Source organism: Maniola jurtina, chromosome 6 (assembly GCF_905333055.1).
Source record: "Maniola jurtina chromosome 6, ilManJurt1.1, whole genome shotgun sequence".
Lineage (NCBI taxonomy): Eukaryota > Metazoa > Arthropoda > Insecta > Lepidoptera > Nymphalidae > Maniola > Maniola jurtina.
In genome coordinates, this window is record NC_060034.1 from 13,355,895 (window position 1) to 13,372,394 (window position 16,500).

Sequence of the window (16,500 nt, forward strand, 5' to 3'; positions counted from 1 at the left end):
TTGGTTGTTGAAATGTCATTTTTTAATTTTCCTAAAGATTTTAAACACTCCATAACATTATTAACACATGTACTCTTACAGTGGTGCCAAATCTAAAATTTACAGTAAGTAATAAATTTGTCTACGTAATAATATTATTATATTTAGAATATTTCGATTACAATAAAGAAAAATAATATCATGGAGTTAAAACGGTGTACAATAATTTAGCTTAGATGATAATAATAATTGTAAAGTTTCAAAAATAAATTTCAATTTTTTTGGAATATTATTCATCAAAAAGACTAATTTTTTAATACAATCTTAAGCAGCAATTAATAATAATACATAAGTATATGTTACTGACAAATTGGACTGTTCAATTTATTTCATAATATTGTATTGTAATTTATAATTATGTAGGTCTTTTATTTAAGTGTAATGTTTTTAGATGAAACCTCAAATGCACACAGAAAGGTATCTAAATACTTAAATCATAGCTCTTCGTTTTTATAAATCCTAATATTCTAATGAGAATCCTTTGGTAAAACAGGGTATTTTTTTAGGTAGTTAAGTTTTACGTAATAGGTATATCAATTAAATTCAATACCCCGTTTTTGGAGAGAAGTGATAAAGATTTTCGATATCTAAAGAGCATATTCATTTCCCATTTTTCGTTGCTCTTAAAACAATATATAAGTATGTAAGTAGTTTATTTCCTAAATCATTGATTCATTTGAATCGATTAAAAACACCTACTAGTTTTGTTGAAACACGGTTGACATCAATTCTGATTATCTGATATTTATTTAATATAATTTGTTGCCGATGATATGTTTTGAATAATGTATATAATATGCACCCATAAGTACCACAAAAACATATACACTTTAACAAAATTGATTATTTTAAATAAATGGTAAATAAAACTTATAATAACGATGTTATTTAAAATATAAAATGTACCTATATACAATGCACCAGTGCATTCACAATAACAAAAAAATAATAAAAATTGCCTAAACGCAGGTTACCCATGTGTCTTGACAAACATAAAAAATAAATATTTGTCATGATTTAACATAATATTAAGACTACATGAACAAAACATAATAAATAATACTCGTTGCAAACGATTTTACACAGAATTTGTACATATAGACAGCAGTAGGTCACGGTATTATATACCAAAAATGAAATGACTTGGTCACAATAATTATGGAACTTTTAAAAAACATAGCAAATAATACTGAGGTATTCTATACAATATTTTACGTAATATATATTATTATATAACAGCATGTTTAGTACACAGAGATTACATTTAATGTTAACTACAGTTATATTCCATTTTTAATAAATATTATATTATAATATTATGTAGTAAGTATCAATAAAAACAGTTTTACTTTTTTATTATTTTCAAAATAATTGGCAAATAATAGTACCTAAAAACTTCGATTGTTATATCGGTGATTTTATAGTATAAATCTCTTTTTGAGAAGTAATTTCATTTTAGAATTTTTTTCTTAAGGATCACGAAAAAAAATATTATGATTCCTTATTAGAAAATAAGAAATTAGCCGATGTGGATAGAAAACCCAATTTAGGTACTAATTTATCTGATATACCAGTTTGTTTGATTTTAAAATTACAGTTTTAAGCTTTTTTATCCTTTATGCTAATTTCAGTATGGAGGATGGTGAGAAATACTAAGAATATCATGTGAGGTATAATGTAAGACGAGACTAGATTTATAAGTGAGTATGTTCCAAAAATGTACAATTTATACATGGTTTTCGTTATGTTAACTATATTGATATTGACCATAAATGGTATTTTATACATTTTTTTGACTTTCAAAATGTTCGATAGTTCCATAATATAATCAAATAAACACAGGGTAACAATGATAAATACTTAAATCAGATAGTGTTCATGTATATTCCATATTATAACATAATAAATTGTTACTTAGATTATCTATATATATAAAAAAGGAAAAGCTGGCTGACTGACTGACTGATTGATAGTCCACGCAGACTAAGTCGCGGGCATAAGCTAGTATTTTGTATAGAATAAATAAAAATTTAAAATAATTTCATTATATGCACTTTTAACACTTGCACTTGAAATAAATGAATTTTATCAAATATAAATATTATGACTAAAAATAAAAATAAAGAACTATACGTAAAGATAAAATTATTTTTTCTCAAAAATCCATTATCATTAGTGGATATTCTTTCTAAGAATAGCGAGATTCTACTTATTACAGACAAAATTGGTGCTAATTCGGTCGTGCATATTATAAACTAAACTAAACAGGACTAAAAATTGTGTTACCCTTTTCCATAAAGAGTGTAAGGAAAAGAACTGCATCATTTTTAGCCTTTTCAATTTAGTTTGAATTTTAGTTTCGTGTAGAAACGTGCACCATTTGATTGTCTAACTAAACCACATCGCGAACTTCCTAACGCATTTTTTTTTCTGTACTGGCCTCGTGTAGTTTTACTGAGATGTAGTGCACTGCGCGTAGAAAATAAACTTTATAACTAAAACTACGTTCTACCAATGATATTTTACACAAAACTTGAACTAAACGCATTAAAATTCAATGGCATAAAAGATGAACAAGATCATGTAAATTGAGTACTTAGTTCTGCTTCAGTTAGTTTTGTATAAAACTAAAATGGCATTAATCTAAATAAATTAAGCAAAATAAGTACCTACTTAGAGCACTGAAAAAGGTTGTGCCAGATTTCTTGAGCTTCTGTGGGTTTGGATCAACAACATCTGGTATGTACTACGCACTAGATAGTCATTTCAAACAAAAATCTTGTTATATGAAGCTGGCAAAATAAATATGACACTGCATGAAGTTATAAGCCAAAGCGAGTTATTGCAGCCCGCAAAAAATTTCTATTGGGATGAAGGGAATGAGCATCTGGTGTGTAGTATATAGACGTCAATTAATATTTTTTTTTTAGCACCTTTAAATGTATTTATTTATATTAAGGTCTGCACAAACGAGGGACAGTCCTGGGGCACTTTTTGTCCGTTGAAATAGATCGCTTACTGCATCGAATAACGCAAACGAGGGACTACAAGTCCCCGTACAAAGTCGCCCAAATAGCCGAGACCTCGACAAACCGGACTGCACAGAAGTACGGGGGAGTTCTCAAAAAGAATAGAACTTACGTTTCTAGACGCGTCAACGCACAAAACAGATTTTAATCTACATCGAGCGGTCGAGAGTTTCTACGGCCGGGCGAACAAATGATCACACACCCTGTGCGTCGAGTCCGTAGCAAGTTCTCAAAAGCGGACATTTTATGTACGCTACGGGGTTTTTGTCCTCCGCTGACAAGTCCATCGTTTGCGCAGGCCATTATAAAGATTACTAGTAAGATAGAGTTTTAATTATACACATGGGGCTAATATGGTACCAGTTAACTTTGAATTCAACTACAACTTATTTTGTGAGAATAAATTCGTTCAATGATTTGTTTTTGGAACCAATAGCATTTTACTGATCTAAAGCGCAATGCACACCTGCAGAGTGAATTAGAGCTGAGGGGCAATACAAATCGTCTCTCTTTAACAACTGAGGAGTTTATTTTTAACTTCTCCATCACTCCATACAAATGTAATTTGGCTCTTATTTGAACACTAACCAATCAAACTCAATGAAATATTGAAGACACATTTTGGGACTAATATCTGTATCGAAGTTACAGACTCAAGGATTTACATACAATCTTTGAACCTTTATAATTTTAAAACTAAATATTTTTACGTAAATCTAACAAACCACAGACACAGATAATTGTATTTACAACGTGCCTACGAAATTTTATTGAGTTCCATTGGTTCGAACGAGAACCAAACTATGTTTGTATGAAAAGGGCTGGGGAACGCGCTAGGGAAACTCCTCATAAACTCAGCATAATTCAATTTGACGTAACAGCGGCGACTTAAAGCGGAGTGCGGCGTAGACGGACGTCATGTTTACACTATTCCAATTCAACTATATGACAAAGTCAATAAAGCTGAATTTAAGATTTTGCCGTTTATTAAAAATGGCGCTGTGCCTCAGCTCCACTATACTCCGTAAGTACGCGTTACGCCTTAAGTACACTGGCTCCGAATTTAACGTTACTTCCCTATAATATTTGCTCAAGAAATCTAGACGACATTTTTTATTGTTTTTCCTACATTTTTTTAAATTTTTTGTTTATAATTTTTATTTGTTACACAGTTATACTGACAATTCTTCTTAACATTGTTGTTAAAGAACTATCAGTATCGTATACCGTATATTATAAAGAATTATAATTTTACCTTGTAAGGATTTTTTTTTTTGTATTTTATCTGTGCATATCCACTTCAAAATTCATTTGCTTATCTAAAGTTACAACAATAATAGCTGTAATATTCACTAGTAACTGTAAACTGCATAGCCTAAAATATCGTCAAGCTCAAAAACGTTGAAAACGATTCTTATTACTTTTTCTTTCTACGAGATTTTTTGGATTTCGATTGCTTAGAAGTTAAATTGGCATTAGCAGCTTCAGAAGTTTTCTTATCGTCTTTATCACTATCAGCCGATAGCGCGGGAGACGCGATGTCCTCATCAGACGATTTCTCTAAGTCATCCTTTTCGGCTTTTGTATCATCGTCCAACTTAACTTCTTGGGATGTAATTTTGTCACTTTCAACGACGTTAAACCCTTTCTCTTTGCGCGTTGGCACTTTTTCTATATCGATCAGATTGAAAGTACTCGATTCGATTGCTTTCTTTGTAGTATCTTTAATTGATGAAAGTATATCGTCAATGTTAATTTTGCAGATGGGGCTAGTTATTTTTTGATCTTCTTCTAAAAGACTGTCTCTCATAACTTCGAGTTTGAAGTCGTCCAAACCGAAACCCAGGGGTTCTAATGGCGGTAAATCAGGCAAAACTGAATGGTGCTCTTCAACGAAATTAAGGTCGGAAGGGGCATCACACTCGGCCACCATAATATCGGTTCTTTTACAAAGTTCCATAAGTTTTTCTTGCAAAGATATTTCTGACTTTTTATTGAACTCTAAAATCGTAGCTGCATCTTGGGTATCATCTTTTTTGATGGTTTCAACATTAGGTTCAATGTCGTCATCCTTTTTAACGTTTTTAGATGCTGCAATGGAACTCCAAGATTTAATAGGTTTCTCAACTTTATCGTTTTCGTGATTCTTTTTTTCGGAGAGCAATGGTGATTTTTTATGTGTTTTGTTGCCACGCGTTATCTGTATTTCTGGAAAATCATCTTCGGTTGTATTAATAACATAAACCTCCTTTTCCTCAATTTCAGAAGTCTTTCCTGTTTTACGACCATCAAGTTTCGGAGACGACGATTTACTTTTAACAGATTTTGGAGATTCTTTAGCAAAAAGTGATGTGACAGGTTTAGAATCGAGAAGGTTTATGGTATCAGAATAAAGCGGTTCCTTATTTTGAGAATCGTGGACAGTTTCTATTGTTATAGAAGTAGAATGTGCACAGGATTTTGTTTCACTGAAAAGGCTCTCATTGGGGTTCATTTTCTTTGTCGTGCCAGTACAAGTAACATTTGGATTTTCAGTGATATTATCGGCTTTTATTTCATTCTCGTCCTTTCTTTCGGGAGTTCTGCTTTTTGATGAGCGTTGTTTTTTAGACTTTGACAAGTAAGATGAGGCGGTATCCATTTCTTCAAATGGAGTTGAAATGGACACTAGATCTCCACTTAAAATTTGATGCTTGTCCTCTATTGCATGTATTTCAATAAAACTGTCATCATCTTCTTTTGCCTGTTGCTCTTCCGACTTCTTAGTCTTTCGATTCTTTTTAGATTTAATTTTTGTTTCCTCTATTTTTGTATCTTTCGGTGAACATGATAGCTCTTTATTTGATTTCACAGAATTTCCGGGTTCATTCAAAAGCATATCCCAAGCTTGCTCCTCCGTTTTTATTTCTTTTTCACGTTGCTTTTCTGTCGATACTTTATTAGCACATTTCGGTACTTCCGTAACAACAGTACTATTTTTTTCGATTACAGAGAAATCTTTTTTAACTTCAACTGACTCCGACTCTTTAACGGTTTTCTGCGACTGCGTCTTTTCATCTTTAGCCGTCTGAACTACTTCTTTTTTAACATCAGCGACAGTTTTCACTTTCGGAGTTTCCTCTTCTCTTTTGGATAAGTTAATTTCGCAGTCATCCGTAGATATTTTACTCTTAATACTAATGCCACTAGCAGCTCTATCACTAACTGACTTGGTGGTGGGAGATTTCTTAACTCTAGGTCGAGCCACCGGTTGAATATCATCCGGCGCTCGATTCAATTTTGGCAGTGATTTCGATACGTCCTCTCGCTCCGTCTCGGCAACCGAGACCCTCTCGCGCACGCTATCACGCTTCACACTATCACGCTCGAGATCTTTATTTACAACGATATCCTTAACATCTAAATTAGGTCTATCTAATTTTGCTACATCGGGCGGCGATGCCCTTTCGGGGATCAGCATGTACTTCTCGTCATGGAAGTCGTAAGTGTCGGTTCGTTCTTCGAAGACTTCGGTGCCGTAGTCGATGCGGTCTGCCACGGGTAACCAGGAGCGGACGCCGGTGAGCTCGGCAGGGATGACGACATCCGTGTTGAGTGGCAGCGGCTCTTCCTCCGGAGAGAGCTCTCGCGGTGAGACGCTTTGCACGGGGATGGTCGTGGAGTGGGGCAGCGGTTGCGCGGTGAGGTGCGGCGCGAGGGGCGCGGGCGCGCGCACCACGGGGCGGAAGGCGCCCTCGTCGTCGTTGGAGCGCGTGTAGGCGTCGGGGTCGAGCGGCGGCGGCTGCGACGTGCGCAGCGGCGCCACCACCGTGCCCTGCGGCGCCACCGCGCGCTCCACGCCCGCGCTCGACACCACCCGCGGCTCCGAGCGCCCCTCCCGCAGCCCTATACCAAACCGAAGGCAACCACGTTAGTTCATATACACCGAGCGACGAGCGCACGACCCGACTCATCGAGACGTTTGGAGTCGATAACGTCTCGATTTTGCGGACGATGCGCTCGAGAGCAGACCGAAATGGATTTAGAAAAAAAAGCAATGTAGTGGACGAGTTAATTCGAAAGCCAAAAAGAAGTATCGGGTGCCTTTGGCTTCGGTATAGAGCAGGGCGGACCGCATGAGAGGGCGCGGGACTTACGTGCGTCGGACGCGTTCGCGCGCGCAGCGGCGCGCCCTCTCATGTTGTGTGTTAATTAAGCTTTCTTCGGTAACTTCTCCACTTGCAATGCTTCACTCTTGTGTCACTTCAACGATTACGATGTTACGCTTGTGAAGTCATGACGTAGCAAATATTGTTAATGGGTATTTACACATTCGCCAAAGAGAGCGCATCGAGTGGTCAGCCGCGCGCGAGCTGCTTGTCTGTTCATACATCCGTCTCTGGTCTCATTTTGCAACCGCAAAGTGGTTGAAATTATGCGCAACATGTCTTTAACGGCGAGTATCGCGCCGTATAAATACAGGGCGAATGTGTAAATACATGATAAGTATTCGTTATTGGAATTAAACCGACTTTGTTGTAATAAAACATTTAAAATCATATATGTAACTCGATTAGTTCATAAATCAATTAGTGAAAAACCGATATGTTATAAAAGCACAAGTTAATAAATGTAAGAAAAAGGTTAAGCATATTTTAAATAAATAGTTAAGGATCTTATATTTCCTCATAAAGTCATTGTTATTGAAACAGTTACAGTCTTACCACAAAAAAATTAAACAAGCATTAAACGAGTTTATTTGAACACAATAGATTTCCAATGCAAAAACTGCCAAAACGTCAATTCAGTCATCAGATGTTAAACTTGTTCAACTTTTTGTCAAGTTTTTGGTAAGACCGTTGGAATGTGAACAGAAGCCTTACCGTGGTCCTCCTTCATAGCTTCTGCGAGGTCCTCCCTGAGCTGCACGTCGCAGACGGAGGGCGCGCGCCCGCTCTCGGCCAGCAGGGACTTGCGCCGGAAACTGTCGGAAGGGGAGTGCTCGAGCGAACCTGTTCACACAAACCCTTTTTTAGCAGACTGCCTATTTATGTACTAATACCACAGTTTATGACGGTTAGGGAACTTCTAACACAATGTCGAGGTTTCGACATCACTGGTAGGCGTCAAATTTTAGTACATTTGACGCTGGTAGCCCTATTGATTTTACCTCACGATACCCTAATATTTGACATCGACGGTTCAGGATCAAACCGAGAGTACCTCTCTGCTAATAGACCGTAGCGTTACTGTAACCTATAAGATCCATCGTGATTCTGATCATGAAAAATAGGGTTGCAAGCATAGACGTAAATTTATATCTATAGCCGGAACCCAGTCTTGTATAAAAACAAGAATTCGATGTAAAAAACTTTGCAAGTTTATTTGTGTTTTATAAAATTTCATATAACAAATATAGATCATCTTGGATTTAAAAATGAACGTCTTTCGTTCTTACTTTCGTAAGAAACCTGGGACTGGGAGATGGCTCCCATACAGATTTCTTGAAAACAACTCACTAGCGGAACCGGAGTCGATGAGTACGGGCACGATTGGTCTGACGCCGGGCATGTTGACGGGGTTGGAGCGAGCCGCGCCGCGCGCCGCGCTCGTGTCCACCTCTACGGCTTCCACTTCAGACAACGACGAGTTCGAGCTGGAACAATTACTTACGTTTAGCTACGCTGTTTTTAGGATAGTTTTTTGGACTCCATACCCGAATGGTGCTAACGGGACCCTACTAAGCCAACGCTATCCAGCCATCTATCTGTCAGCGGGCTGTATCTCGTGAACCGTTATACGTAGAGTTAAAATTTTCACACAATATGTCTTTTTATTGCCGCTATAATAATAATAATAATCCTCGGCCCGGTACAAAATGTATTTATGTAACGTGTATGTAGGTTTATTTATTTTTATGTAACTAAGTATATTATATCTCTTTTGGCTTTTATATGCATCTATTTTGTACACAGGCATGAGAGTAACCCCCTACAGTAATATAGGATAATAATAATTTCTTTATTTCAGATAAAAATATATGTATTATATAGGCCCATCCATAGTCGTCGATGCGGACCGTACGTGCGTCACTATTTCCACTTGAGACAATCAGCGCTCTTCCTCGCTCATACACATATTACACGTGCGTGAAAGGGACAAGTATACATACCCAGTGCTATTGTAAGTTTTGAAGACGAACTGTGGGCCCATCCAGAGTCGTCGATGCGGACCGGCGTGCGTCACTATTTCCACTTGAGACAGCCAGCGCTCTTCCTCGCTCATACACATATCTGCACATCTCTGGAACAAACAGAATATCGTCACAAGCCACATACAAAATCCTTATATCAATTTATTTTCTATGCGTTCTATGCGTGTCGACGTCCTATGTCGTATATTTGTCGTGTCAATATCGTGTCTATATCGTCTCTAGGTTGTGTACTATCGTGTCAATTCACTCGGCAGTTAAGATTTTGCAGAAGCGGGTTGGAGCGTAGTAGCGGCGTTAAGAGATCGGCGGCAATAGGCGATTTTTGTAGCGACCAGTGTGACCAACGTCTTCATTTCCAACTTGTATTCAATCTATAGCTTGTCTATGTCGTATCTATCTCGTATCTATGTCAGATCAAAGTTAGATCTGAGTCATGTCTTTGTCATGTCGAGATTAGTGCCAGTGTCGTGTTTATATACGTGGCGATGTCCTGACTAAGTCATGTGTTTGTCGTGTCTACGTCGTGTCGTTGTCGTGTTCATATCGTGTCCAACTCACCCGGCAGCTAAGCGGTTGTAGAAGCGGGTTGGAAGGTGGTAGCGGCGCTAAGAGATCGGCAGCGGCCGGCGGTCTCTGTAGCGGCCACTGAGCCATCGCCTCCACTTCCAACTCTATCGGAGACTCATCGCAGATCTTTTCCTTCGGTACACCTAGCAACAAAAAGTTTGAGGCTAAGAAAATGTTTGAGAAACAAATTGTCAACCTTATAGATACTTTCCTTGAATTTAGACAACTTTTGAATTTGAACAAAAAACATAGCAGTGTTCAACTTGTAAGCACTACCTAGCGATCTCTAGGCAACCAATGTCATGGTGAAAAAGGACATGGATACAAATAAATCACTGGTCAAAAAAGTTTTTTAAGAGTTGATTTTGAAGCATAATATTGGTGGGCAATATTAAAATCGAAAGCCATTACAACAAAGTTTAGGGGTGGTAAAAAAGTTTGTAAACTCACTGCGCGCGGGGCGAGGGTGCAACGCCAGGTGCAGCAGAGCACCAGAGGCCGCCATCAAGTAAAGCGGTACTGACGCCGCTCGGCCTGTAATACCGCTCACACCGAAGCACACGCGAGCCAGTAGCGGCACCGAGCCGTTCTCTTCCGATACAGAAGACAAACGCTGCCGACCTGCAAAAATTACTGAGTGTCATATACTGCGGTCTCCACATACTGACACTCGATGACGTTACTAACGTACGTTGTAAGGTACATCGCACTCTTTCGCGCAAAAGAGTGCGATGTACCTTACAACGTACTAACTAGAAGTCGTCACAGGTATCTTCAATCACTCACTATGGCCCCGTTTCGCATATTTCTTGTACGATGGTACGGAACTGTTCGTGTGCGAGTCCGTCTCGGACTTGGCCGATTTTTTCAAAACAACAGCTGCAGCCCTAAGTTCCGTAAGGGTATAAAAGGACTCCATTCTTATGATAGCATAACGAATAGGAATATAGGACTCACCCGAGCTATTATAGTGTTCGTGGCTAGGTTTGGCTGCGGGTAGGGCGGCAAACGAGGGTTGGGGAACCAACCGCCTACGCCCATGCCTTCACAAACCTGGGTAAATAGGTTTATAGGACTCACCCGAGCTGGTCCTAGTGATAGTGTTCGTGGCTAGGTTATGCGTGGGGCGCAGTTGTGCGAGCGGGGTGCTGCTGTTTGGCTGCGGGTAGGGCGGCAAACGAGGGTTGGGGAACCACGCGCCTGCGCCCATGCCTTCACAAACCTGGATAGATGAAAAATCATTATAGATTTTACATAGAAAGCTGAGAGAAACGAAACTTAATCATAATCTGTCTCGCTCAGTACGGGCAAATGAGAGCGAGAAAGCGCACGCTGCTTATTTTTTTTTTTTATTATTATTGTTTATACAACCTCTGCTGCTTATTGCAAGTACAACACAAGGGTATGGGAGCAATTAGTACTACGTTTAGACAGTCATGCAGATTGGTGGATGCGCAATAGTGAGCTGACGCACGACAGTATTTGCGCACCTTCATGCGCCTTTATATGGATTAGCTTTGATATGACCGTACTCCATAACTCGCCTAATATCGTAACTGACAACAATTTTAAGGTATTGAGCTTATGAGAGGTTATGAACACAGAGGGCGCCGTGTATTGCCAGCCCCATAGATGGGCGGAAGCACAACGGTAAATTGAAGACGCGCGGCAGAATGGGAACGCACCCCGCTAATCGCGAGTGGTGCCCTGCAGCATTGATATGACGACCCAGTGCTATTTACACACTGTACAGTTACTCACAGGGCTATGTGCGCAGGGGGCGCCGTGTATGGGCAGGCCGGCTGAGCGGTGGAAGCGCGAAAGGCGGTTGACGACGCGCGGCTGCGTGTGTGTGCGCACCCCGCACGCGCCGCCATACGGGCTGATTGCGAACACGTGTGTTGTGCCCCGCAGCGTCGATATGGCTGCCCAGCGAGAGTCGCCAGATATTGCTATATCCTGTGAAGTTATAATGTGTAATGTAATGAAGTAACATCGGAAGAATGAGTAAGTTGTAAGTTTGCAAGTTTTTATGTTTTGGCCTATTACCTGCACTTTAGCCGTAGTGTCGCCTCTATGCAGGATATACAAGTGATGCACGGCGGCCAGGCTTGGGCCACAGGGGTGCGGATTGATGCGGAATACGTGGAAGTCGTGGCCGCGCCGGTCTGCCGTCACCAGCAGCATCCCGCTCGGGTCGAACTTCAGGGCGATTATGGCCTCCGAGTGCGCTATGAAGTGAGCTACGATAGGGTCGCAGGGGTCCTCGCAGTCTTGGCTGTCTTCGTCCTCATTGCCCTGCGAAATATACAACTATTAATTATTTCATTACAAAAATATTTACAAGGCCAAAGAAATTGAAGATGTTCAATAATTTTATTTACGTTACCGTTTGTCGAGATAAAGACATCTTACACCTAGATGACAAGACTAGATTACAACATGGGTTTATTCAAAGGGCGGACCAATAAATATTGGATAGAATCAGGCGTTACTTTGCGGAAGTTCATGTTTAGCAAGAAACAGTTAAAATTATTTTGCTATAATCCGCCAACAGAAAAAATCTGTATGGTCAAACATGCAGTTACATGCTAAGCACCGCTTACCTCCCCAACCTACCTGTATTGTCAAGTGCTTGACAATACAGCATTGTAAAGTCAAAATCTCCTGAGGATGCTCCGGTGTCGGGGCGAAACGTACGTCGAGAGTAGTGGAAAAGTCTTGTGTGGTGGTGCATGTGACTGGTGGTGGCAGTGCTTGCTTGGGAACTTGGCTTTATTGCTTGGTTGGGGAGGTAAGCGGTGCTTAGCTTGTAACTGCATGTTTGTCCATACAGATTTTTTCTGTTGGCGGATTATAGCAAAATAATTTTAACTGTTTCTTGGACCAATAAATTTCTGAAAGGCCAGCAAAATATCGGCGGTACCTCTGGTGCTGCAAACGTTCATAGGCGGCGGTAATCACTTAACATCAGGTGACCCGCCTGCTCGTTTACACGCTATTTTTTATTTAAAAAAAAAAACATCTTTTGAGTACATAAGGAGTTTATTTATTAGATGTACCTCGATGTCCAACACGGTGACCACTCCTGGCTGCTGTATGTCGGCATGCGGCGGCGACGGCGACTGAGATGTGCTGCGTCCGCCCGCGAGGCTGTGAGCCACACTCTCGCCTAACCCTCGTAAACCCTTGCTTAGGGACTTCGCTGCGTGAAGTACTGTTGCGGTATAGCTGGTTACGCCTTCGCCTGGGGACGATTACATGGAGTTTAATTACTTTTTCTATCTCCAAAGAGGAGTCAAAGTTTCCCAAAAGGCTAGCACGAACGATTGAATAGATTTTAAGAGCATTTGCATTTAAGAGCAAAACCCAAAAAGGAATCTAAAGTTTAGAAAAAAGCTAGCATGAACGATTGTATCGAGTTTAAGGACCTTCTTAAACCCCTAAGAGAAATGCAAAGTTTCCCGAAAGACACAAAAGTTTTAATTATTATCAACTGCTACAGTCGCGTCGGTAATTCCAGTGATTGGCTGAACTAATGGTATTTCTGCTACACCTGTGCATTTTAGCCAATTTTAGCAATAGTGAGGAAGTGTTAGCCAATGGGAGGAATTGGTGGTAAAGGAGAATTAAAAATCCTAAATTCACACCGATAACGGTGACGTTGCATTATCTAGTAATATTACATATATGAAAGTGTGTTTGTCTGTCTGTTGCCTTTGGCAACACTCTCCCACTGAACCGATCTGAAGGAAATTTGACACGGAGATAGCTTGCATCCTGGAGACAGATATATCTCAGAAAGTCAAAGACTCAATTGAATGGATTTTTTAAACCTAAATCCACGCGTACGAAATTGCGCAGAGTGAATTAGAGTGAGGGAACTCTCGGTTTGATGCTGAATCGACAATATGTCAAATATTAGGCTATGTAGACGTGAAATCATAGAAAAATAGGGCTACATTAGGGCTACCTGCGTCAAATGTATTAACATTTGAAGCCTGCCAGTGACGTCGAATCCTCGACATTTTGTTAGAAGTTCTCTAACTGTCGTGAACTGTGGTTGTGTTCATCAATATTGAATCACTATGTGCTAATCCAGAGTATAATCTATCTCCATTCTAAATTTCAGCCCAATCCGTCCAATAGTTTTTGCGTGAAGGAGTAACAAACATACACACACACACACACACATACAAACTTTCGCCTTTATAATATTAGTGTGATATCAGTATGGAATAGGGAAGTAAAATTGAAATCCGTCAAGCTATTATACGGGCGGAGGCACGAGAATAGTTCTGGGTACTTATAATTAATTGCAATTAGTGCACTGATATTAACGTCTGTTTAGTTGTGAATATTAAAACAATAAAAATGCAGTACAGTGCAATAACGAGTAAGGTCAGCCTCAGCCGTTGGCCTCACTATACAAGCGATCGATAAAGACAAAGGAAGCGCATTTATGTTGGTATTTTCGCAAGATATTATCTTTTACTATTATAACACTTTTCGTTAACATTTATTGCAAAGGTTATTGTTAACCCCCGACCCAAAAAGAGGGGTTTTATAAGTTTGACGTGCGTATCTGTGTATCTGGCTGTGGCATCGTAGCTCCTAAACTAATGAACCGATTTTAATTTAGTTTTTTTTTTTTTTGTTTGAAAGGTGGCTTGATCGAGAGTGTTCTTAGCTATAATCCAAGAAAATCGGTTCAGCCTTTTGAAAGTTATCAGTTTTTTTAAGTTACTGTAACCTTCACTTGTCGGGGGTGTTTTTTACACTTGTATTATTTACATTTTACTTTACACTTCGATATTTCATTTGAGTATCATTGATTTTGATGTAGTTAAATAAAATACTCTAATACTCTAACGTTCAATCGCAACATCGTCTACCAACAACATGATAAGGCGACAAAGCGACTCTGTAAAGTGGAGGATAGACCCGGCTTGATTCCGAATTCCTCGAGTATAGGTAACTGTGTACTTCAAAACAATTTCACAGATTTCACGAGTGTAGGCAACTTGTAACAAAACATTGAGGCTTGACACTGGCAGGCGTGAAATGTTACCTACGTTTGACGCTAGGTAGCCTATAAAACGTCTATTCTTCTTTGATTTCATGTTACTCATAGCCAAATATATGATATACATATTGATGATTCAGGATCAAACCGAGAGTTTCCTCACTCTGAAGTCTGAAATGATGTCAATCTTCGTTTAGTTGACATTGGGGCAGTGCCCGCAAAATCATCAAAATGGCCTATTTCCATGTACCAGGATCCACACAAAAATTTCTCAACCCACTATTATAGAATAGATTATTTAATTTTTTTGAAAATTAGGGCATATCTACTTACTTTCACATCCCCCGCTGCTCCGTTTTGACGGGTTCAACTTCTTATCGGCATACGCAAGCCAACGGTCCCCTAGAGTGAGGGGGTTGATGGGGGAGTTGCCCCCCAGGGGGCAGGGGCAGGGGTAACACGTGGTGATGGCGAGTCTGTCTTCCAGTGTCGCTGCGTCGAAGACAGCGAAGCGCTCCGAGAACGATACCACTACGGAGCGCTTGTTCGCCAGAACATCTAGTATTGGGTTCTTGAATTTGATGCTTTTCACCTAAAACAATCCATACTAATATTAGAAATGCGAAATAAATTAGTGTGCTTGCATCTTGGGACAGATATAAGATAATTTTTATCCCGGAAGATTAAAGTTCCCATGGGATTCCAAAGTTGCAAGATGCAGCTAGTTTTTAATAATTCAACATAATATTGCAAAATTATATCAGTCCGATTTTTCGGGATAAAAAGTAGCATATCTACTAATACAGGATATTATCTATCTCCAGTCCAAACTTCAGCCAAATCCGTTTTAGTTTTTGCGTGAAAGAGTAACAAACATACACACACATCTACACCAGACACACAAACGTTCGCCTTAATAATATGTACTAGTGTGACAACTGACAAGTTACCTGTTCTCCACCGCGGATCGATATAAAACTGAGTGAGCAAAACGCTGGGCCAGGGCTGGCGGAGTCGCACAAGGCGATGAGGGGCCTCTTCGATGCAAAGCAGTCGCCGTGCTGCGGAGTGGGCAGTATACGGAGCACCCTCACAGTGCCTTGGCGCCACGACAGCACCTCCTGCGCCTCGCCCGCCGGCGGGATGAGCCACACCTGCACGCCCGCGCCGTAGCCCAGGATCAGCAGCAGCGGGGGCACGTCGTTGTCGCTGTCCCCTTCCGGCGTGGGTTCGTTTATGTCTGCTGTTTCGAACCTATAGACAAGATTATGTGTGGATAAAAGTTGAATGGATTGCGATAGCTAACCAAACCTTAGGTAGCTATTCAAATCCTAACTAATCTTATAAAGTACCTAGCTCACGACTCCATCAAAAATTCAAAATTCAAAATATTTTTATTAAATTAAACTTTTACAAGTACTTTTGAAACGTCAAGTGCATCTACCATCCGAGTGGATGCAGTTTATAAAAATTCCGTGGGAACTCTTTAGATATTCCGGGATAAAAAGTAGCCTATATCACTCTCCAGGTCCTTAACTATACCCAGGCAAACAATCAAGTCAATTTGTAGCTTTGTTGCGACATGATTGAAGGAAAACAAAGACACTTTCGCATTTATAATACCTACTGAGAAAGTGCTTGTCTGC

The 16,500-nt window shown here is 39.8% G+C and overlaps 1 protein-coding gene across 2 annotated transcripts in view; it reads right to left on the reverse strand.

Moving 5' to 3' along the window:
- The window catches only part of LOC123866036, a 20,465-nt gene continuing 3,965 nt past the window's right edge, over positions 1 to 16,500 (reverse strand). The window contains exons 3-14 of one of the 2 annotated variants that reach the window (XM_045907353.1): positions 15,805 to 16,108; positions 15,188 to 15,446; positions 12,891 to 13,075; positions 11,878 to 12,126; positions 11,590 to 11,787; positions 10,909 to 11,050; positions 10,279 to 10,449; positions 9,820 to 9,971; positions 9,220 to 9,350; positions 8,567 to 8,703; positions 7,931 to 8,059; positions 1 to 6,953 (exon numbers count right to left, since the gene is read on the reverse strand). In XM_045907353.1, coding sequence (XP_045763309.1) covers positions 4,486 to 6,953; positions 7,931 to 8,059; positions 8,567 to 8,703; positions 9,220 to 9,350; positions 9,820 to 9,971; positions 10,279 to 10,449; positions 10,909 to 11,050; positions 11,590 to 11,787; positions 11,878 to 12,126; positions 12,891 to 13,075; positions 15,188 to 15,446; positions 15,805 to 16,108 — 4,525 coding nt within the window. In that variant the 3' untranslated portion in view covers positions 1 to 4,485. Of the gene's footprint in view, positions 6,954 to 7,930; positions 8,060 to 8,566; positions 8,704 to 9,219; positions 9,351 to 9,819; positions 9,972 to 10,278; positions 10,450 to 10,908; positions 11,051 to 11,574; positions 11,788 to 11,877; positions 12,127 to 12,890; positions 13,076 to 15,187; positions 15,447 to 15,804; positions 16,109 to 16,500 lie in introns of both variants that reach the window. The other variant, XM_045907352.1, reaches the window with a different exon arrangement.